We start from the raw sequence: 25,065 nt of genomic DNA on the forward strand, positions 1-25,065 counted from the left end.
ATTAAATCTGAGATGTGAAATTGATATGATCAGGGAAGATTAGATTAACTTTACTGTATTAGAACTAATTTATTGCAATGACATGTCACCATATGTGAAAAAGAATTTTGAATGACAACTCTGTTATGCTGTATTTCTGTTTCAAAGAGTAAAATAACAAATTACTAGAATTACTATCTTGCAAATCCAACAAAAGACCTGCGATATGCTTCCTAATCTAACTTCCAGTCCAATCATTTCTGGGCATTTTTAAAACTGTTATTTTCCTCTTCCCCTTCCTGTATTCACACTCATTTCTAACTGTTCCATACTTCCTTATCTCCCCCATCAACACAAATCCGAAAGTGTTTTTGAAGTCAGGTATGTGAAATGTAAGAACTAAGTAAATTGGCACTCCCCTATCCCCCAAATTTGTGAAGAAAAATGCACGCATATTCAACTCTGTGTGGTTTTTCATGAAAACCCATTCCTATTTAACTTCAGAGGACATCTGAAGTGGATTAAGAGGTATATATTTAGTATTTCAGAGATTCCACAGAGAAATCAAGTGTCAGTCTTGTTCATTATATTCTTGTGCTATTCCTTCTAATCGCATGACTCACTCAGCCTCAAACCAACACTGATTTTCCCATTACCACTGCACATTTACTTTTCTCTCCAAAGTAAAAAGAACAGTGAATGCGTAGTTAAGATCTGCTTCCAGTGCAAGTCACTTTTTAGAAATATCAGAAGAAACAGACCTTCTGGAGACAGAGAGGTGTGAAAATTCAAAATGAAGAATGTTATGGATTGAAACACGTACTTCTGTTTCTCTTCTTTCCTAAAATTCTTTATTTGTTATTTGTTTTCTATATCCTGACACATGAATTATCTAACCTGGAAGCATGCAGAAAATGTGAGAGAAATGCAAACTACATCAGCCATGGCAACTGAGATATGTTAACGCTTGCAGCCCTATATGAGGAATTCTTTTCCCCAGTTTTCTCAGGAGAATTATCGTTCCTCTGAGCTGGTGCAGTCAGTACCGAACTCCTCACCAGACCACGTTGCATTCACTAACCCTGCCCCTTCCGGCGCTCACAGCTATGTTTTCATTAGAATAATTTTTGTCAGAGAGATGCAGAAGTCAGGAAGTCTCATGTAGCTGATAGCTCGGTTTTGTGCATTAAAACTGCTTAATTGAGACAAGGATACTTGTTCCCACTTAATCAAATTTCCAGTTTCTTCATTGTACCCCCCACACACATACTTGCACCCACAGATGAGGAGTCTCTCAGAACTAGCATTGTTAGACACTATTGATCATTGGAAAGTTTTCAAGAAACCCTCCCCAAATAATCCATCATTTTAGAAGAATAAGTCATTGTAGTTTTATATTCTTTAAAGATACCTTTTTTAACACAAAACTGTATTTGGAGTTGTTTGTTCAGGAAAACATACACTGAAACATCAAAAACCTATCCCAAGTGCAACAGCAGGGAATTTCAATAATCCCATAACCACAGAAAATACTCAACACCTACAAAAGGATAATTTCTCCTTTCTACCACAACCTCATTTTTCTAGGACCTGTGTTTTGCCATGTTCCTATAAAAACCTTCTGACTATGGCAAACACAGATTAATTTTATACAGATTTCCAGTCTCCAAATGACATTTTTAGAGAAAAGAAATAATGACTACAGGAACGGGGATATGTTTTATATTAAAATAGAATGATGACTTGTTGTCCTAACACTTGCTGTATAACAGATGATGGCAGTAAATTAATCCATCCCCTTGACAGCCATTTCACAATAAGAATGAGAAACCTTACCATTTTCATTGCAGGCCTACCCTATTCTTGTCCTTGGCGTGCATTTCCATGACAATGACTGTAATCATTATAACAGTATCGTACATAACGACTCTGCTTTCTGTGATGTTACTCCCAAACTGGGTGTGAAAAATGTGAAAGGACAGATCTCAAACGGCAAAACTCTCACCAGTGAAGCAGTCTTCTACAGGATTAGTAATTGACAGAACTGATAGCATGCTGCCACATAACAGAAGCCTGGAATTAAATGGCACCCCTCATATAGCCTTCCTTCAAAAACTGAGGGGCTTTGCATGAAACCCTCTTGTCAAATTAAAGGCATGTAGAATTGAGACCTTAATGAAGTGTGTACAATTAAATGCAACATCAGTAAAACCACGATTTTTCAAAATGAAAAGGAACTCATGCACAATGACCACTACTGAAATTTTGCTAATTATTAATACTATGTCAGGCTCAGCCGGGCTTTCCTTTTTTTCTGAATTAAAAATATATGCTTGAGCTAATATGATTGAGCTTTGCAATAAATCAGGTCATCAGAATCACTAAAACAAATGGGAAATAGAGTCCAGATGCTTCTAAGTTCCACAAAGCTTGTGCAAAAATGAGCTTACTAACATGAAATACTCGGAGCAGAAAATTATGAACAGCACAGGGAATTCTTTGAGGAAAAGGGGAAAAAATAGGTAAGTACAGAGGAAGAAATGTCCCCAAACAATGCATGTAGCCACCTTCTAACCACAAAGGATTAAAAGAAATCTTATTCATTGACGTTTGTAACTGTATAGCCACCTTCTAACCACAAAGGATTAAAAGAAATCTTATTCATTGACGTTTGTAACTGTAGCATTAATATCATGGTCAGAGGATGAAAGAACGTATATAATGCTATCACAGGAACATGAAATTGAAAGGGACCATCCTTCAGCTCTGAATCCAGACCTATGTTCTTGCATGCAGTCATGTCTGTTAGTGCTTTCATAAAGATGAGCATGTTTTACTTTGAAATGTCTTCGGATTTTTGTTTTCACTCTTCCTACTAGTAGACTCTTTCAGGATTCTGACTTGTTTTCTTATTTCCATTCTAAATTAAGCCATGGCCACCAAAACCTCATTTTTTTCAAGAAAAAAGGCAGATCAACTTAAATAGCTCTTCTCTTGTGGTTCCTTCTGAAATGTATTTATAGAATAATATGTGCTTTCCACTGTTTGGGGGAGTAATTATACTTTATTCTCCACCACCACCACAACCATAGCATTCAATTTTCTCTGTATAGCTTCGTATATAAATTCATTTCTCTTGGCCAAAAGTAATCAGAGCAGTAAACAGGTCAACATTATCTCCCACAATGGCTTCAGTATCACTCAAACACTATTTAGATTATCTCAGCTTTTGCAGCTTAGTATCATATTTACCTTCAAGATATGACAGTAGAAGCAATAATTAGTCTGGTGACCAGATCTTTCTCTTCCTCTGTCACTTACAACTGGCAACAGTAGTGTATAACAGAAATGCATGATATTGTTCTGTAAGAGCCTTATCACATTGTGGTCCTGAAATTTACTCTGTATCTCCATATCCAAATCTTATTCACACTACCTAGCTCTTTCCAGACAACATTTTGATTTTCCTGCATAGCTTTGCATCAGCAACATGTTTGTAAAATGTTTCTTCTATTCAAAAATCAGTCATGAAAATATTAATTAATCTAAGATGGGCTTGGTAATGTATCTTCTCATCCCCTTACCTGTTCTAAAAGTTTCTCTTTCAATGCAACCCACTATTTCCACTTAGAAAGGCCCTTCCCCAGTTTACATTTTCTGCACAAATCTCAACAACTTTCACTATGCTGAAATACTTGGTATTCTACCAAGGTTGGCATAACTAAATGGGTTTTTTTTTGGTCTTTGTGTTAACAGTATCTTAAATACAGATGCTCCATTTGCTATTTTTAGTTCAGATTTGAAAGCCCCTGTTCAAATTTGAAAGCCCTTGCTACCAGACATCTGTGATTTCAGAAGCTACCGGTTTCCTTGGATATTTTTAACACTCTAAGATAGAATTTTCAGGATTCTCAACCTGAAGGCAAACTAAAAAGGAATTAATTCCTTTTCCATGTCTTCATTCCCATTAACCATGTTTCTTTACCCCTCATATTCAATGTTTTTTGCAATTTTCATTACAGAAATCAAGACTCAACTAGATTATGCAATAAAAAATTCTATCATAAAGCTGAAAGACAGTATTCAAGGGGGAGAAAAGCTCCATCTGTCATATATCTTGCAATAAAGCTATATATACAGTTTTGTGTTATTTTAATGGAAATTTAAAACCCAAGCTATACAAACAACATTACACATGATAAACTAGACTTCATTTGGCCAGCCTACAACTGCATCAGCATGAGCTTTATGCCTGAAGCTCATTATATATGTCAAAACATAAATGCAGGGATGCTTGTTCTCACATGCTTCTGAGGAACTGCAACAAGTAACACACCTTTGGAGGAGCCCTTTTCCACCCTAACCTCAAAGTGGAATGACTACCCTATAGAGCTTAGACTGTATTTATAATATTCCCTGAAGTAGAACTGAATCTTATTCTGAAATAGTCCGGCAAAGTCTTTAGCAGTGACATAGTTAAGCCCCATGCATTTGAGGTTCTAGAACCTGATGTAAAAGGATCAGCTGCACTCACTGTAACATTTAGCTGAGCTAAGAAAAAAATGCTATTTTATCATATTTTAAAATCTTTGTCCTATTTATATATATTATTTTTTTTTATAATAAACAGAGAAATTATACACAGACAATTGGCAAATTCATTGTGCATACCTGTAGCAATCCAAGAGGTGTCCTCCTTTAAAAAAGGAGGTGCCATCTAAGGAGGTACCTGTTTTTCCTCTATCAATGGCACATTTCAGCAAATGGGAAAACCAAAACCAAGAATAAGACAATGGCCTTACCTTTCCTACATACTGAGGATCTGGTCCCATGTGTTCTTCTAAAACAAAGAACTGATTCCACACCCATCCACGCTTGGGACGATGATGTACTTCTGTTTCACCTTCTATGTGTTTGGTTTGATTTCTAGTCACCTTGATGGAGCCATGGTGAGCAGCTCCATAACACCTCTGCACAAAACAGAGACAAACTAGGACTGGGCAGATACAAGATGTACTTGTAATTCTCATTGTAGGATAAGCTTCCTGTTGAAGGTTTTCTTTTTCTTGTCTTTTTCAGCTGTAATCCTTTAATAAGTTCCCAAGACAGAAGGTGAAGCCTGGTTCAGAAATACAGTCCAAAATGTTTTTTTCTGCTTGTTCATGGTTTAGCTGCCCATTTGGGAAAGCTCAAATTATATTTACATTATGAAAAGCTGACTGGAAAAATTTATATTTCTTCTGAGGTCTTCACAAGAGTTCCACTGCCGACCATTTTCTATCTAATAGAGAAAGAAAAAAAAGCCACTTACTCATCACTAAAACCAGAAATTTTCAGGTTTCTGACCTTAGATTACACTCACAGCTGTACTAACCAGTCTTTCAAAGACTCTCATCGTAACTAAAATTTCTTTTCAATCCTTCCTGTAAAAGCGTTTCCAGGTTGTTTTTAAAGTACCTTAAGAATTAGCATGGCTCTTCCAAGCTATAAGAACACTCACATTATGAAAAATTGGATGATTCAGGACTATTCCTTTGGCCATTACCGGCAAATCACTGACCTGGTCTCACAGTAAAATAAAGTCATGGCTACAGTGTCATTAGATAGATAGTGATTCATTTCACATGAGTTCTTGATCTTCTGTACAGAGATCCAACATGGTGAAAAATACCAAGGCTATGATCAGTTTTTAAGGAAAGCCTCCAAAACAGGCTTTGAGAACTCTGAGTCACTATTAGAACATACTGACAGGAACTCTGAGTCAAAATGTGCACTTTTACACCCTGTACTTTACATAAATTCCAACCAATATCATACCAGAACCTCACAAAATTATTTCATACTGACAGAAAGTTCAGGTTGTTTAGATGATCGGTATTACATTTATAAAAGCATCTAAGTTCACAATGACAATATTTTCTCAACTTCAAAAAGGAAAATATGTATTTTTTGTACTGCAATAGTAAAATGTGCAAATGGACATGGAAGTCAATGTAGCACTTAAAGCAAAGCACCTTGAATGAAACAAAATAACTCTTCAACCTCAGAGAAATAGTTACCCTAAAGTAATCGTTTGTTCAGTTATCTGAAAATATCAACAATCAGTCAATCAGGAATTGCAAAACATGCAACTAAACATACAAAAATTAGAACTTTCTTCCAATATTGGCTTTGTTTGAGCATCATAAAGCCATCACAAGTTATGTAAACAGAAACACAATTAAACTAACTTTGTTATTAAATTTCATGGGAACCCAACAGAACAAATTCAAAATCTCTGAAGAACCAAACATTGATGTAGAAATTAGATGGGAAAATACTGCAGTGGAAGGAAGCTTATCAACTGTCTTTTGGCTGCAGGTTTGTTTTTTTCCCCTTTATGCCCTTTTCAAATCCATAATAATACTGGAAGCCCAATCACACTTTCTTCTGTACTCATTTAAGTACAGTTTCTCATCAGAATAATGGAAGAATACTTCAAAACTGCTGTATATTAGAAATAAGCAGAAAGGATATGTTTTCCATTGCTATTGTGCAGTTCAGGACAGTGGGTTATGCTGAAGTGCAAGAACTCCAGTCTCCTGTGGCCAGACAGTAGTTAAAAAACAAACTCTATATGGTATTTTCCACTGAGGGAAGATATTTTTAGACATTCAGTATTACCCTGCTTCTTATCTCCCTATCAGCGTAATCTCCCCTCAACACTCACAAAGACCAAGTTTCACATCCCATCTCAGAACACATTCATACAAAATGATGTATTACTACCTTCTTCAAGTACAAATGTGATTTAATAGGAATTTTTCACACTTATACATTGTATGAAGTCTACGTTATGCCAGGGACAGAATCCAGACATTCTGGGTGTCACATTTGCTTCTAACTATATACTTCCTTGGTTTCCTTGCCTTTTTGCATTCTTTCCCAATTCTTGCTAGAAATCAGGTTTTGCCTTGAGGCATGTGATTTCTTTCTGAAGATGTCTATATCTACAGATGAGCTATTTAAACAGATTAGTCATTGTTATACTTCAGATGTACATTAAAATTAAGGAGTACCTCACAAAATAATAAGGGTGCCGTTTTATCCATTCAAGTTATTATTTTTCTTCCCTTTGTTTCCACCTCAGGAAATACCAGTTCATAAGACTATAAAACAGTGCATACGTTAAAAATGGTATATAAAGTGCACTGAGATTTATAAGAATGGCATATCTAAAATGTATCTGAAAACATTATTACTGAATTTTCCTTTACAAAAACTGTGGGGATGGTGGTGGTGAGAAATTCTTTCCTTATAAAAGAGTAAATCTAAATGACTGCAGAAGATACCAACAAATTAGGATTTATTATACAGAACTTTGTTTCTCCCCCCTGTCAGCAGTCATCCATAGGAAAAAATAAGCAAATACCAACATGGAGCCTGTAAAATGTGTTATTTCATAGTCTAGGTAATATATGACCTAGAACAAAAAGAAAAAAGTGGCAAACTATGAATGGCTTCTTAATCTCAAAAATATCTGTTCTTCTTAGCATTAACATTAACCAGAAGGCATTAAATTTACATTTGGTCAAAACCACTATATTATTCAACTCAATTCAGAGGTTAACTGTTAAACACCTGCCCCCCAAATTAAAATTCTAAAAATTATTTATTCTGAACAAATATTTTCTAAAATAATAGTAATAATATAAATAACAAAAAAGAAAGATTACATTGGCATCTACTTCCTGTTATAATCACGCTTAGAAGTTCAGGTCTCAAGTGTTCCTGAACTGTGTGTGAAGCCTGGAGAACAATTACCACTATGACAAATTCAACAATTAAAACAGGAAGGACTTTTAATGAAGATTCTTTGAAGTGTTTTCACTCTGGTAAACATCTTTGAAAAACAAAGCCTAATTAATGCTCAGCACAAAGGTCCTCATTCTTACTTGCTCAGAACCCTCCTACTAAAGGTGTAGTATAAACATTCATTAAAAACCTGACACCCCCCCCGCCCCCCCCAAAGAAACAGCAAATCTGCCACGAAGACAGCAAAGCTTGTTTACAGGGGGTAGTACAGGTGCACAGAACCTTGAACACAGAAGACAGAGTAAAGCAAAGAATAGACAAGCCTGAACTGTGACTGACCGAAAAAAAAAGGAATTAACTTCCTGAAATCCCTTAAATTGTTGCCGTAAGCTAACATACTGAGATGCTGAGAGCTCAGTGCTCTTGTCTGCAGCTTCAGATTAAGTGACCTGCTCAATGTTTTTTGTTATAATGACGTATGTAACTGCAGTAGACTTGTCTTATTGCTGTCTCCTGAGAGCCCTCATGAAAACGAGTTGTGCATCTTGAGAGACTAAGTTAAAATTTAAATAAATAATTAAATAAGATGAGGTGGGAAAGTTCCACCCGCATTGCTGGGAATCATTACAATGGAGTAGTTACTGCTTAGTGTGGCAGACACTCACTATAATGAATTCCCAGGAAACCAGTATGAGCACAGTGATGCAAAATGTGTATGCTTCACCATCATGAGGAGGTTCACCCTTAGGAGCAGAGACTTCTCCTGAATCTCAGTGTCCCCCATCTCCCGTAATCAAATTGACCACATTTGAATTCATCTGAATGAGTCAGTTTTGCAGATGCACATTCAGCACAGCTCTCTTCATCTTTTGTCACATCCCTCAGGGACCCTTTTCATTCCCACAGTGACAGAGTGACAAATAGTTATAGAACTTGTAATAAATTAAATTTCTTGTATACTTTTTGACTTCTCCCTCTGCCCTCTAGACTTCCTCCCTGTCAGAACAAATTCTTGCATTATCAAAATCCCACCAGCTTCAAATCAACATCATTGTTTAGATATAAGTGATCAGGCAAGAATATATTTATTTCTTTCTGCATTCCCTGTGCTTAGTCTATTGCCAGTGTTCAAGTTCCTTCAGCACTGCAGAAATAATGGTGTATTGACCTGGAGACCAAAGACAGAAAAATGGGCTAGTATCAGAAAGAAAAATTGGATGTTATTTTTTGTTTTATCCTTCTGAAGAATAGGTTCATAGATTGCCAAAAGAATATACAGTACTCCTGAGGATTTCTGGTAATTGGCAGAAAACACTGACATTTCTGGGTAGATGAAGGCAAATGGTTCATCTACAGTCGGTCTCTCGTCTCTTTTCCCAGGGCTGGTAGAGCTGATCTACGGAACCTCACATGAAAAAATCAGGCACCATGAATTTCTCAGCTTGTGCAATACAGATGTTATATATAATCTTCAGTGCTTTTTAACAGTGCCTTCTGCACATGCTAGTCAATCTGACAAAATGTTGTGGTTTAACCCCAGCTTCCCACTAAGCACCACACAGCCACTTGCTCGCTCCCTCCATGTTGGGATGGGAGAGACAATCTGAAGAGGGTAAGTGAAAAAACTCATGGGTTGATGCAACGGCAGTAATAAGAGAAGCAAAAGCCATGCGTGCAAGCAAAGCAACACAAGGAATTCATTCACTGCTTCCCATGGGCAGGCAGGTGTTCAGCCATCCCCAGGAAAACAGGGCTCCATCACCCATAATGGTTACTTGGGAAGAAAAATGCCATAACTCCAAATGTCCCCCCTTTCTTCTTCTTCCCCCAGCTTTATAGGCTGAGCATGACATTACACAGTATGGAATATCCCTTTGGTCACTTGGCATCAGCTGTCCCAGCTGTGTCCCTTACCAGCTTCTTGTGCAACACCAGCCTACTTGGTAGTGGGGTGGGGTGAGACGCAGAAAAGGCCTTGATGCTGTATATTACTCAGCAATAGTGAAAATAACCCAGTGTTAAAAACACTGCTAGCTACTATGAATAAAATTAACTATCCCAGCCAAAACCAGCACACAAAAGTAGTGTCAAAACTGTTTTGGAAAGCATTTAAAATCTGTCTTACATGTTGTTGCCTTGCCCCTTTATTGTACTTATATCGTAGCTATGTGTGAGACTAAAAACAAACAAAAAAATAAATAAAGTGTTCTTAAAATAGTTTAATAGCAACTTCAATAACTAGAAATGTTTTGACACTATAGATCTGTATTGACAGATCTTACAGAAGTGGTAAAATGGACTACTTTTCCATTTCAACAGCATAAGGAAATTTCCTTTAATTTGCAAGATAACTGCATGAGATACTGAACTCCCAAATTATTGCTGATTTTATATGTCAGTATATTTCAATTCAGAAAGCTATTCTTTATCATCCTGGAACTCAGTCAGTTTCCTATAGAAACAGAGAAAAAAAAAAAAGCATTGGATATCTCTGGCCTCGCCTCTAAGCCAACAAACCCAGCTGATGACTGTATAATGTCAAGGGATATTCTTTCTTGTACCTCTTCCACACTTACACACAGTGTTTTGGTGAAGACCACTTCTAATCACCAAAACCCCAAAAATGTCTACGCTAATCTGTTATTTATTTTTATTATTATATCTGACTGTTATTTCACCTAGTGCATTTTACATAAACTCCCTTTTACAAAATAAATCAAAATAACCACAAAAGAAAGCCTCCTTGAAAAATAAAGCTTGTTCTTTCAAATAAGCCAACAGAAATTCTGTTGTGGGGAGAAGGGCGGGGGGAGGAGTGAGAAAATAAAAAGAGATCAAAAACCAATAAAGCAATGAGACATAAAGAGAAATAACAGAAGAAAATATAGAATAGGATACAACAAAGAAACTGAAAAGTCACTGAAAAAATTCGAGATAGAGAAGCAAGTTGAAAGGTTCAAGTGGAAACATGAAGCTGTTAAAGCTAATATGTGAAGCTATCAGAGATTATATTTACACGTGTCTGTGTATGTGTGTAAAAAAACAGCAGTACAATTTCTGTGAAATGTAAGAAACCCAGTTAATACAGTTGAAGATAAGGACTGCTGACATAAAGAAAACATCAAGTGAAAACAAAAATCATGAAACAAAATTAAACACAAAATATATGTAGTAGGTATGCTGAAATTGTCAAGGGAAGTGCAAACCTCGTATTTATTTCCCTACACTTTTAACCTTTCATATACAAAAGGCTCTTTCAGTTTCCACATTTTCACATACAACTACAGATCAGGTCAACTGATGACACATGTGATTCAGAAAACATATACAATATAAAGTAACATAAGAGTATAAAGACAACTGCATAGGCTTAATGATTACACAATGTTATACAGTACGTGTGAAAAGCTGTAGTATTCTTACATTCAATTTACAATCAGAGAAACACATTCTGTAAAACTGATTCCTTTGATGAGTATACTACTCTTGCTGAGACTGCCCAAAAAAAAAAAAAAAAAAAAATCAAAGAAAAGGAAAAGAAATGCACTCCTTTCCTTTTTTCTTTCTTCTCCCCCTTTACCACCTACACATAAAGGAACAGTCATACTAAAAGCCAATGAAGAAGCAAAAACCAGCAGTTTATCCTGGGATATTATTAAGGAAAAGAAAGTCACACATTCTGGGACATTCTAAAACAGTAAAAAAACAAATTCCCGACAAATATTTTATTTGGAAAAGCAAGTTAGCTGGTCCTCTGGAAAGTAACTTACTATATACTACATAACATAAAGACAGTTTGACACCACATATATGGGTTTTACATGCCCTAATGTTGTAATTAGATACCCAAAATTAGTAATTTTACCTTTAAAAATCAAGTGGGGAGAGTAATTTACTAGTTCCAGGAAAGGTAGTGTTTAGCTGCAGAGTTAGGATTAAATAATTTTAAATTCATAAAATTATTTCAGATAGTAGTGTGTGATGACTTTTTCAATAGTATCCTGACTGACAGACATGCGTCAAACGATCCCTGTTTATGAGGCTGCATTCCTCCTAGTGGCTTGGAGTTCCAGGGTCAGAATTAATTCTACGGTTTGTATCACATAAGGTTTCTTCATAAATGCTCATAATCCAGGTTACTTTTTAAAACTAAGAATGTCCCTTTTTCTTTCTTCAGTTCTTCCATTCAAGGCAGATATTATTTCCAAATATTCCTCTTACCCTCAGTGATATATTTAATGAGGTTTATTGCTAATTTTATTAACACTTCTGTCTTACTGACCCAACTCAACACTCAGTAGCTTTTAAGTCACAGAAACCAATATATTATTGTTGTTCTGTAAAGATCACAACACAATATAGCTTAGCCATCCCTTTGCGTTAATAGCTACTATGTTCTTTGTTTTGAATTCATATTTCAGAGGCTTAACTGAAAGTCTGTGGTTTTGTTCTTATTTCTATTATAGGTTTAGATAGTTTGTAACTAAACCTTCAACACAGCACAAGTATGGACTCTTCTTTATTTCTTGCACAACAGATTTGTCTGATCTTTTCCTTTGTATATATAATATATTGTGTTATTAATATTATATATAGAGAGACTGCAAAAGGAAGAAGATAAAGCTAGAGATGACTTCTTATCCAGCATTAACACACTGACATTTCTCATTTTCTTTTTTTGTTCTATGTTGTCAAGATGGAATAAAAAATTTCAGAACCTTTATTTAAAATCCTAGTAATAGCCCTAAAAATTAGCCAGTATTTGTTTGAATCAACTTCTAGATAAAAGTTCATTTTCATTTTTCCTTGACTTTTATCTCCAGCATTAAAGCAGTTCAGAATACAGACTCCTTGTTAGCTTAACAGGCCTTAACAAGTTACTTTGCTGCTAGAATAGTTACATCATTTAAAACAGCTGGGGTCATAAAATGGAGTAGGCGTTGTATGAATAAAAGCCTCTGAGATTATTTATAGAAGAGACTCCACATTCCTTACAGAAGACATGTGAACTGTAATTTAGGTTGTGTTACAAAGGAAGTTGGAAGGAAAGCCTAGCAGCACCTGCAATTAAAAGAACAGAAATGCTGAGCTAGCACAGCACGAGGAGCCCTGGGCAGAACTACTTCCTGGTAACACCTTGGTTAAAGTAGATTAGTCATGTGTTGTATCTAGATGGGCTTCTCCAGAGGAAAAAAAAAAAAACAAACCCAAAACCCACAACAAAACAACAAAACCACTGGAAGCCTACCTAACAGCACCATGAGGATGAACAGAGAGTGTGAAAAGCTGAAACAGCCTTAGGAGACAGTCAGAGGAAATATTCAAAAGGTTTTAATGCTGCTTACAGCAAAAGAAACTCCTGAGCAGTTATTGGACTGGCACCTGCTTTATCATTCCTTTTTTGTTGTTGGTTTTTTTTCTTTATTTTTTTAATTAATAAACAAGACTGTCAAGGCTGTCTTGTACCAAGGTCCAAAAAGTAGCAGCTTTAACAGGAGTTCTTGACTTGTCAAAGAATTTATAAAAGTAATGTGGACTAGTGATCAAGATACTCCCTTCTGATCCTATGTGTAGCTTATCGCTAAACGCAAGCTTTAATGGATCTCTTGAAGGACAACATCAACTGAAGCACCACTCATAAAGAGTAATAATTACCCATGTTACATATAGGCAACTAATCCAGCACATGATGTGCCAAAGGAGACACTGATTCCACGCGACCCAAATAAGGGATCCTAGGCACACTGACCCCCAGCATGATATGAAAATAAGGATAAGCTTTTTAATTATTTTTAAAGTGTTTTTCAAAGAGGATTTTTTTGGTTTTGTTTTACTCAACAACAAGTTAAAAATATGAGGGTGTCCAATCCTTTATAGATAAAAAAATAAATATCAATTTTTACATACAAACCACCAATGCCCCACAACAAAACCCTGTCGGTCCTTGAAATTCCCATCAGAAAATAGGTTTTCATTGCCAGGCTACAAACAGGCAGGGCGCATAAGATCCTCACCTCCAATGTTATGCTAGAAATACATTAGAACTACTATGGAATTCAAGTCTTATTGTCATAACACAATTTTTGAAAGTGTGTCTAATTGATGCTATGGTTAGATGATGTGCAAGATGAGCTATGATGTGCTATGCTGCCTTTAGCAATAAATAGCTCCAGCGAGCAGTTAACTGTAGAGATTATTTAAAAAGATGCATTGATTTTAGAAAAGATATTGAAGAGAGTTATTAGAAGACATTCTTATATTCATGAATGAGTACAGTAAACTATTAAACACTACAAAGCAATGGATTTGTTATCCTGTTGAAAAAGAGTACAAGTCAGTCAAGAAATATATGATCTTCCCTGAACAAAGGGAAATCTGCGAAGTTTGCAAACAAAACAGAAGAGGTACTTAAATTGCAAGCAGCACTATATGTAGATAGGAAATTAATGCTACAATGAACAGTTAGTGAAAATACAACATTAAGACAAAATAAAGGGATTCAAAGCCTGCCCTCAGTTGTCACACAAAACTGTTTTGTATAGAATAAGCAGGCACACAATAACATCAGGATAACAGAAGTGCTCTGCTATAATCAACAACTGAAGAAATATTTATTGCAACTATACCCCTATGATTTGCATAGAGCATGACTGTCAGAACCATGACAAAATAAAACCACAATTAATCAGATAAAATCCAGCCACTGTTTCTGTAACTGTAATTGCACAAACAGCCATGCTAGCCATTACCTGCTGTGAAAGGAACAACCGTGAAACAGACAGATGATTCATAAATCTGAGTCACGTCTCTCTTTTCCTCAACCAGAGACCAAACCATGTACATTTATACCTGAAGTCCATGCAGCTAGTCAAGGATAATACAGATATGTAAGACAGTACAAAGGTCCTTTTACATTCCCAGAGTAGCAAAGGCTTTCCTTCTGTGCTGTTTCTCTTCACAAGGAACTTGCTAGCAGAATAAAGATTTCAGTAATTTCCTGAGTCATTCCTACCATTTATAAAGGTCAGGTCCCAATCAGGGAACAAAGCAAATACATGAGTATCTGATGAGCAATTACCCAGTTTAAATAGGAGGAACCTGCAACAGCCCCCTTGTGTATAATCCATAGGTACTGTTTATCCTAACAAATTATTTCTCAAAAATGAATAGCAAGAGATCCTCTGAGTGGTATGGTAGCATCCCAAATGAGTGGTAAAAAGTAAAAAAAAGGGAAGGGAGGTCCAATGTAGAAACTAAATGCTTAAGAATGGCATTTGCCTCCCATAGTTTGCTACCAACCCAGCACTGTATCTGAAACTCCTTATAATAATGTACAACGTAAATTCATTGATTATATTATTGTTATGAAAATTTTGACAATACATAATGTAAAATATATATATATGTTCCTTAGGTTAGAAGGGTGATAAAATATGTTATTGAGTACATAAACTTATATCTCAGTGTTTTAAAGAAAAATATAAAACCTTACTGTTACGTAAAGAAAAACAAACCTTACTGTGTATGCTAGAAATTTGAAAACATTGTTTTTCCAGTGTTTCAAGAGCAGTAAGAAAGTATGCCTAGAATGTGATCTATTTCAATATAGAAAATAACTAAACTACATTTTTATTGGTAAATCTTTCTTTTCATTTTGAATCAAAACATAATTTGTCACCATTGTTTCTAAGATGATCTTTTTTTTAAAAAATCTACTTCACAAGATAGAAAGAAAAACAGATCTTTTGTTCCATTTTTAATGTAGCAGCATTACTGAAATAATGAAGGAAAACTGAGACAAGGTAGATAACCCACTTCAATAAAAATAAAACATTTCTTTAAATAAAATGGTTTAGCGTTTAAAATCAGCTAGGTTTCAAAGCAAAGATAATTTTAATTTAAACATATTTAAATAGCATATGTAAAGAACGTTGAGTAATTTTTCTCATTGAAACAACCCTTCTATAAAGTTTTGCTTTTCACAAACTGAAACATTGCAGTTAAATAAATTCTTGACTGAAATTTCCCAATAATCTCTTCATGTAATGCATGCAACTTAACAGATTTTTTTCCTCAAATAGTAAACATGCTGAGATTTTACTTATCACTGTCCATGATGATTATGTCTGACTTAGCTCATTTTCTGTATGCTGGATTCAAAACCCCAGTACCCACTATGCGCATTGCAAAATTCCAAGTTCAGCAAAGATAAGCTTTTACTCTTAAAGTTCAGTGGCACTCAGCACCAACTACTTTCCTCAGTAAGAGAGCACCTTGCGTATCTTTTAATTTTAAAATCTATATTAATATGGTTTGAAGTTATAAATGTTCTAGGACCAAAACCCCACAATAATAACATGGGGAAAAAAGTTCCTTAATTACAGCAATACACAAAAAGAGGAATTTATGAAAAAATATTTCAGTGTTCAGAATGCTTTTTATGGACTTCAGGTTTTGAGAAATCAGCATTAAGATGTCAAATAGAGCCCAAACTTTGACAGGTGAGACCATCTTTTTGGGTCAGTTACTGGCAAAATAATAAAAGATATGAAGATCTTTTTTCTTGTTCTATAAAAAGAATAAACAGTTACCTGAATTCTATTTAGAGTCCAAATTTGTTTTCAGCACTACATGAAACCAAAGTAAATTGTTCCTGCCTTCAGTGAAAGTGGCATGAAGACTTTATTTACCTGTTTTAAAACATACTGACACAAACCATATGTGTAATGTCACAAAACCTTAAAACAGGTTGGGAAGGACCTTTGGGCGTCACCTAGAGCAACGCACTGCTCAAAGCAGGGTAAGCTTCTAGGCTGGACATGACTATTTAGCTACAGAGAAGTTTGTGAGAAAGAGGATGCATGCACTGGCCTGCAGTTAAGCTAACTGAACAGCTCAGAAACCACCAGATATGACAAAACTTGCTGGACGCAACAAATAACAACATAAGAAGTTACAGTCAGAGCCATGAGGAATGCCTGGATTTCAGAGAGACTGATGTGAGAAGAGCTGAACTTCACAGAGCATTCTGGAAGAATATGGGAGCCTCTTTCGGAGAGTCAAGGTCCGTACTGCCTAGGTAATTATTTCAGTAATACGTTTTTAAAGTTGAGACTACCTAGGAAACACTAACAAAAATACTGAGTTTGGGTGCACTTGTAGAAAGACAAATAAGGAAAAGGGAATTATGAGCAAGTTGTTTATTTGGGAAGGGACATGAAGATGGCAAAATGGAAGAACCTGAAAGAGGGAAAGGAGCAGGGGGGGCATATCAAAGGCAGCAAAAGTATGTGATCAATGTTATTTGGAGGTCTCTGTAGAGCAGCCCAGTGCCTCACTGCTGACACTTGGAGCACGGCAATAACCATGGTTTTTGCACTGTGTTTGTGTCTGACTTGCTTCAGCAGTCAGAGGGAGAGGGCATGTCTTCCTGGGAGCTGCTGAGGGACACCTGGTTGCTCTTCTCCTTGGAACGATGGAGGATTCCCTGCAGGGTACCACCTAACAACTTTGCTCTCTCAGGTCTCCTATAACACACATCAGGGGCTCTCTCTTCATTTTAGACCTCCACAGATTCTGCTACACATTCAGCAGGCCTAGCTTATTTTTTTATTAGAAATCTATTTCACGAAGCCTATAATTAAGTGGTACCAGTTCCGTTAATCCCTACTCATTATTTCACAGGTGTATGAAGTGAATCAACTCCTGCAACTGCTGAATCAGGTTGTTCCTTGGATCTATATCTACAGTTCAAATAAAAAAGGAATCATGCAAGTCACAAAAAACCTAATAAAAGAAAATCCTTTTCAGAAGTATAACTATCACGCAGAAATCCAACACTAAAGAATAGGAATAATTTTAAATGACACAAAGGTGAATACGAGCTCTGTTCAATGATCACTGGCAGTTCTAGTATTCCTTTTATGAAGCTATAAAAATCAATACAATAATTAAAGAGAAAAGGAGACATACATATATATTGAGTCTAAATTTGAAGTCTGTATTTAAAAATATGCCTTTTCACATCACACATTAAGTTTTTTATTTTTCCTGGAACATTACTTCTGCCAAACATACTATAACTACTGTCAACCACACAGCATTGCTGCGAGTATCTTGCTTTCTTAACATTTCCCTAAAAATTATTTTCTTCTACACAGTACCAGCTAGATTTGTCTCTGGCTGCACACATCCTTTCATTGCGTTTAACTTTCTCTTGAACTATTTGAACTATCTTGAAACATAAATACTGAGCATAACTTTTTAGTTATTATTTCTTAAATCTTATCTTCCTCTCTTTTCTCATTCTTCCAGTATTAAACCACCAGGCTTCTCCGTTTACCACCTCCATCAGTAAGTGTATCTGGCTCCATTATAGATGGAGTTATTCATAATTCTTCAAATGGAATGTCACAGCCTCCTTGTAGATCTCTGTAGTGTGCTACCAGTTAAATGCAAACAATGTAACTTAGAAAATCATTTTACAAACTTTCCACAAGTCAGAATTGATATACAAAACTGTCACATAAATTGCAAAGGCAGCTTTGTTCAGACGGATGAATGAAGGGGATACAGATAAAAATGCAAGTGTTTGTGGGTATGTAAACAGGAAGTGTCTGCCTCTAAGTAACAAACAAATGAAAAAGAAAATTAGTGTAATTTGGTGTTGGAATTTTCTATGGATAATTACTGTCGCAAATACAGAAATATGAGAGACACCTCCTTTTGTTATCTTGGCAAGAAAGAAGTCTCTAATAATTAGAAAAATACCAAATGTCTTACAGAATGCTGTCTGAACAGACTGAGTAAATGCAATTCTGCATATCAATTTTTCAATGTTCTTTTACTTTGAAAGAAATCACAGCTTTGTTTTTAGTAATATGCATTTTTATTGTCATTTTGTAGTAGAAAGGAACACAAGCATCAAGCATTTACTCTTACTTTTCACCCTAGGAGCAAGCTAGACTAGTGGAATGGATTTTTTCCCCAATATGTTATTTTGAAGATCTTTCTTATGTTGGAGGGTTCTCCAAATCCAGATAACTAGTTTTTCTACATCATGAGACATCAACATGAAAATGTAATGTTTTGTACTACACTAGAAACCACTTTAGTATCTTCCATCATATTGAAATTATATTGAAAATTTCCAAAATATCCCGAAAAAACATTTTCCTAAATTTTTGTTGCTGTATTGCAAATTCAGAAAGGAATGACATAATAAATTCATGTGAAATGCAAACAGAAGAGTTAAATGAAAGAGATCTCAAAGTGAGATTTGAAAAGACATGGAAGTGACTGTGCTATTTGACATGATTTCTTAGGACAGTGTATTTAAATGGTTATGAATGGCTACATTAGAACTCCATCCCAGTCTTCCAATTAATATATACTTTCAGACTTATCCTTTCTGCTATTATAATAGCAAAACATCCTTAATGTCTGCTTAAATACTTTGAAGTCCTCCTGCCTGTGATCACTCCTTCTTTATTCATTTAGTAAATCCATCCCGTATTTTTCAGAAATTTACACAAGCATAATCCAGGACCAAATAATCCATAAGTAAAAAATCCCACAAATCCACTGAAATCAACAGGAAAACAGTGACTTTAAAGAAAATGCAACTAATTTAGTTCATTGCCGCTAATATTTTTGTAGTGCTAAAGTTTATTTTTTCTAATTAAAGAATAAAACATATAGCTACAAGAAGATTAAAGAAATATTTTTTTCTTTTTAAAAATACTCTGATTTTTGAAGGCTGTGTAAACACAGACACACACACACTCCACATAGATGTATGTATAAGTACGATCTACCTATGTGAACAAAATCTTTTAAAGCTCCCACTTCTCACTAGTTACACCAGTCTGTTATAATGTGTAGCTAAAAATTCCCTGATTAATTTTTGCTCACTTTTGCATTTCCATTTCTCTAAGTTATGAGGAAAAAAATCAATCATTAAAACTCAATCAGTAAATAAAACCGAATAAAATCCAATCATTAAAAAAATCTTTATAGGCACAATTAATGAATTTCAGTTCAACAGCTGAACTGATTGTAACTGAGTATTTCTTTAAGATTACCTTTTTTTCTAACAAAAAGTAAAAATACTCCTACATGCATGCTTATTTGCATTGTGTGTGTATATGTGTGTATGTATATAAATATATATATATGCATTTTTTTCTTTCCTTTCCTTAGGGGAGGGGAATGGGTACAAAGAATGAGTGGAATATTTTTGCGTCTTGAGAAAATCTGTTACATAGCATGGTATTTGAAAAACAGATTAAAACAAACAAACAAAGAAACAGCATACTTTGGTAAATAGCGATGTCTAACTAGCAGTGGAAGTCAATACCGAAGATGGTAGATGAAGAAGATAGTAACATTCTTTTGCTGTTGATGCTATCTGATATCTTGGTTTTTCCAACAGCTACACATTTCACGATCACTTTGCAAAGCAGTAGTTTGTCACAAAAGGACACCGAAACACACAGTATTTCATTAAATTAATTCATGAATGTGAGCATTTAAAAGTAATTTTTAAGAAATGAATTGTGTGCTACAACTAAAACACACAAAGTCATCTTCATTCTCACTCATCTTTTCAAAGACATATTTCCTTGCTTTTATTTCAGATTGTTCTTTATTGTTTTTCCTAAGCTGCTTTTCTGAGGAAGAGATCCTGTCCTTCAATTCAACCAAGGTAGTCTTTTGTACCTTTTATGCTACTCCTCCATCATTTTTGTCTCGACATAAATCACTTCAATGTTCTTCCTTGAACAGTGCTCCATTATTCTAGAAATGTGAGTGTATATGATTTTTAATTTGAACTGAAGTTGAACACATAATGAAAACCTTACTATTGGTCTTAAGATAAATTCAGGTTTTATATAGCTGACAATTTTCATGTACTAGTTTGTATGAAGATTTAAATAGTGAAAAGTGTTAAATCCAATAATTCTGCCAAATTGCCATAGACTTTGTATATGCAACTTTATTGCACTCTTGTGAAAATTTTAGCTTCTATTCTTGTCCAAGCAACTTCACAGGAACAGATAAGCAGGTAGATAAATTGAGATTTAATGTTCAAGCCATAACACCAGCAAATCCTCAGAAACAGAAGGAGAAGGAGAATCAAGGTTAATCATTGGGATCACATCTTAGGTTCTGATTGTGAAAACAAAAAAAGACTTACTTAACTTTAAGCTTATTAATGAAAAGCTCATTCACATTAATGGGATTGTCTGATTAAAACTAAGCTTAAAACTGAACTTTTTAAAGATTGGGTCATTGGTGTTTTAATGCAAGAGCTGAAAGAAAAGCTTTTGTAGAGAATTAACATTATATACTTACACACTCCAAGACAATTTAAGAATGCAGCATTCACTTTCAAAATGCATTTGTCTTCCATTAACACATTAATAATAGTCTAAGGGCAAGTGAAACATTGTAAGACTGTTTTTATCTTGTTCATAAATAAGAGGCTTGGTATGTGATACTAGGCTTTCTACTGTGGGTTCAAGGTCTTCAAGAAATCAGTCACAGTATGCTAATGAAAAAAAAAACCCAAAACTGGATTCTTTGCACCCAGAGGGCAGCTCAAACTGTAACTTACATGTTTTCTGGAGCTTAGCTTTGTTTCTGTAAATGAGCTGGATGAAGGTTTTTCACTTGTCTAGCATCATCAAGAGAGTACCACAGTCAGGACTGAACAGCCAGAAAAATTACAGTCTCACTTTAAGAGGGAAAGCATTACACATGAAAGATAAGTTTCCGAGCAAACACTGGTATCTCGGTCTCATTTTGAGCCTTATTTGACAGTGCTTACAACTACAATGTTCCCGGAGCACTCTATTGAAGCCAGCTGTGAAAAGTGCTAGGCTGAGGTACGTAAATGCAACATGTAAACTATCTGGGGACAAGTTATAATTAGTAAGTTACAACTACAAAGGTAGTCATTCGACAGAGTTAGTAGACAGAACATAATTTGATTAGTAATAGAACAATGAGAATGAAATTTAAAATTGTGACAGCTTCCAGATTTTCTATATAAGGTTTGGAATATCTGCTATGAAAACAATCAAGAGAAATAATACCTCAAAATTGTGACCTATAATTTAATCTCTAACCAACCAATCAAAGTGAGAGTGAAGATTTCACTGGTGGTTGTTCTCTCACATTTCAGTGTTTCGTGTTTCCTCGCTGCCTATCTGCTACTATTGATGAAAGTAAATTGGTATTTCATTAATAAGAATACATACATTTCCACATATTCTAGCACAGACCTACTACTGATGAAAAGGATTGGGCTGTTGATGAGGCTACTAGCAAACCCTCATCAACCTTTGAGAATTAAAAGTACACAGTTATCAAAATGAACTGCCACGAGCTTCACAAGAGAACAGCAGTATCAAGAAAATAAATTACCTACAGTGATTAGAAAGGCTTAAAAAGCTAATAAAAGTTCATGATCCTGATCTGATGCAAATATAATAGCATTAATGAAGCTTCAGGCCTATTCCTTCTTGGTAGAGAAAATGTTTTCACAGGAGGCTAAAGCAACTTAGCAAATACGAGACTAAGGGGCTACTCCTAGAGGTCTGTCAGGAGCATCTTTAATCTCCAAGTAATGGCTGATAGAACAAAAGCTAGTACAGCAATGATGCTCCATCCCAACCCCCACCCTGGACTGAAGAAACAGCAGTGAAATAGTTTATTTGTTTGTTTGTTTTCTGATGGGACCTCTCTCTTAAAGGAGCATGTCCTGGTTTCAGCTGGGGATGGAATTAACTTTCTTCTTAGTAGCTGGTGCAGGGCTGTGGTTTGGATTTGGTGTGAGAACAACATTGATAACACACTGATGGTTTCAGTTGTTGCTGGGTGATGTTTATACTCAGTCAAGGACTTCTCAGTTCCTTGGGCCCTGCCAGCCAGAGGGCTGGAGGGGCACGGGAAACTGGGAGGGGACACAGCCAGGACAGGTGACCCAAGCTAGGTAAAGGGATGTTCCATATCATGGGACTTCATGCTTGGTATATAAGCTGGGGGAGGGGGGAGTTAGCTGGGGCCTGGGGTTCATTGCTGGGGGACTGGCTGGGCATCGGCCAGCGGGTGGTGAACAGTTGTACTGTGCATCGCTTGTTTTCCTGTCTCCCTTTTCCTCTGGATGTTATCCTTTCCCCCACCTTTCCATTATAACTGTTACTATTATTATAATAACCATTTTTATTATTATTATTTCATTCTAATTCTGTTTAAAGTATTAAATTGTTCTTATCTCAACCCTTGAGGTTTACATTCCTTTCTGATTCTCCTCCTCATCCTTCTGGGGGAGGGCAGTGAGCGAGCAGCTGCCTGGGGCTGGGTTGCTGGCCAGGGTTAAACAACAGAGAAGAACAAAGCTGGATTTTTTTCACTATTATGAAGTCACCTGCTACACATCATCATGCAGCTTGCTGTAATTTTAAGACTTTCTAAAATGCTGAATTGGTGAGGTGCTGACATTGCTGGAATTATACGTCTCAGGACTGAACAGAATCTGTGAAAGATACTTATGTCAGATTTAAGCAACACTGACGCGTGTTTAGTGCTTGTGCATGCCCCTTGCATGATGAAGGGCTCTTATGTGATTATTGTAACAATGCAGATTTCTTACGCATGAAAAGGTAAACAGACACATAAAAAGATACATATACACAGAGATGTAACTGTACAGCAAAACCCATCCCATTCAGTGCTTATCCAAAGGTAATGAAAATAAATTAGATTCTTGTAGAATCAACATAGGTCTGAATCAACACTGACGACTTAATAGAGTAATAATATTTTACAGTATTTTCTCTAAATAAAAAAGAGTAAAAAAAAATCAGTAATCTGTTCTACTTTTCCAAAGAGTTAAATACTCTTTATTCCCCTCTCTAGAGATCCTTCTAGTATAAGGCATGAGGTTTAGAAAATAGTAAGTTCTAAGTTTGATAGCAGTACATAGTTTTTGTAACAATTTCCCTAACACTTTCTACAACATTTCATGAAAACAGGTATTACTCACCTCAGTTAATTAAGTCAATAGAGAAGAAATAATAAAAAGGAGTTCAATATTATAGTATGCTATACTGACATTACTCTTGAAAACACTGGGGAAAAGATTTAAAGGGGAATTATTAATTAAACCGCAGTGTTACATTTTACAAGTGTTTTCGTAATGAATTGTATTGGTCAGTTTCAAATTCAAGCTTTAAACTAATAAAAAGTATGCCACGGTTATTTTTTAGATCTTATCATTCGAATTCTGAATTTTCGTTTACTTTGAAAACATGCAAGAAACAGTTGATATGAATAAGGTGTGTATAATTTAAAGAGAGAGAGAAAGAGAGACAGGAAAACAGTAAACAACCCAAAAAGCCTCTAACATAGCTGCTTCATTGACACTTAACATCTCCAGTTCTTTGGTCTGTACATGGGGAATACATACAAGAACAACTACTTTCTGTAAACAGCAGCTTGCCAGCTCTGACAGCAAAGGGCTCAGCTATATATATTGTATATATACAATAATATACTATATATATATATATATATAAAATATACTCATGATATATACACTGTAAGATAAACAATATACCTTAGATAGCAAATCATTCATATATGCAATCTCCATATCCTACCAAAAGCAGCAATTAATTTACTTTATCTAAACGATAAAAACAGTTGCAAAGAACTGATCCATCTCAATAATAGTAGGTTCATAGCATTATCTAGCTGTACTTCTTCTACCATACATCCTATTGTTTTTTGCCATGACCTTTAGTTCTTTTGCCTTACACACATGAAAGAAAAGTAATCTGCAATAAGTAGATTTTGTAAAACCAATTATACAGCTAAATAGAAAAGTCTTGTGTTGTTTTTTTGGGGGTCTGTGCCCCCCCCCCCCCCATCTTTTACCCTTCGCTATTTTTATTATGTGGGCTGTAACTGATCAAAATCATTGTTTTTATGTAATTAGGTTATATACATACACTGTCTTATTCTAAACACAAGTATTCTAAATACAGGGAAATCTATTTCTGCATTTCTAAAGTCCACTTTCTAAAGGATATCTATTTCTGTTGATAGGAAAAACTAAAATCACTTCTTCATAACCAAGGTCAGATCCAATAATTTAGAATGAGGAAGTCACAGACAGATGGAGCTCCATCTCACCTACTACAGCTGCTTGGTAATAGCATTGTGGAACTAATGCAGCAGAGACTACTTTTTTTTCTTACTCATTTTTTACTGCATTTTCACCAG

General features: G+C 35.5%; 1 protein-coding gene across 2 annotated transcripts in view; it reads right to left on the reverse strand.

Annotated features, from left to right (window-relative positions):
• The window catches only part of CDH18 (cadherin 18), a 343,866-nt gene that overhangs the window by 190,338 nt on the left and 128,463 nt on the right, over positions 1 to 25,065 (reverse strand). For both annotated transcript variants that reach the window (XM_040587697.1, XM_040587698.1), the window contains exon 5: positions 4,782 to 5,260. In XM_040587697.1, the coding sequence (XP_040443631.1) occupies positions 4,782 to 5,009 (228 nt within the window). In that variant the 5' untranslated portion in view covers positions 5,010 to 5,260. The remainder of the gene's footprint in view (positions 1 to 4,781; positions 5,261 to 25,065) is intronic.

This window comes from Falco naumanni, chromosome 3, assembly GCF_017639655.2.
Source record: "Falco naumanni isolate bFalNau1 chromosome 3, bFalNau1.pat, whole genome shotgun sequence".
NCBI lineage: Eukaryota > Metazoa > Chordata > Aves > Falconiformes > Falconidae > Falco > Falco naumanni.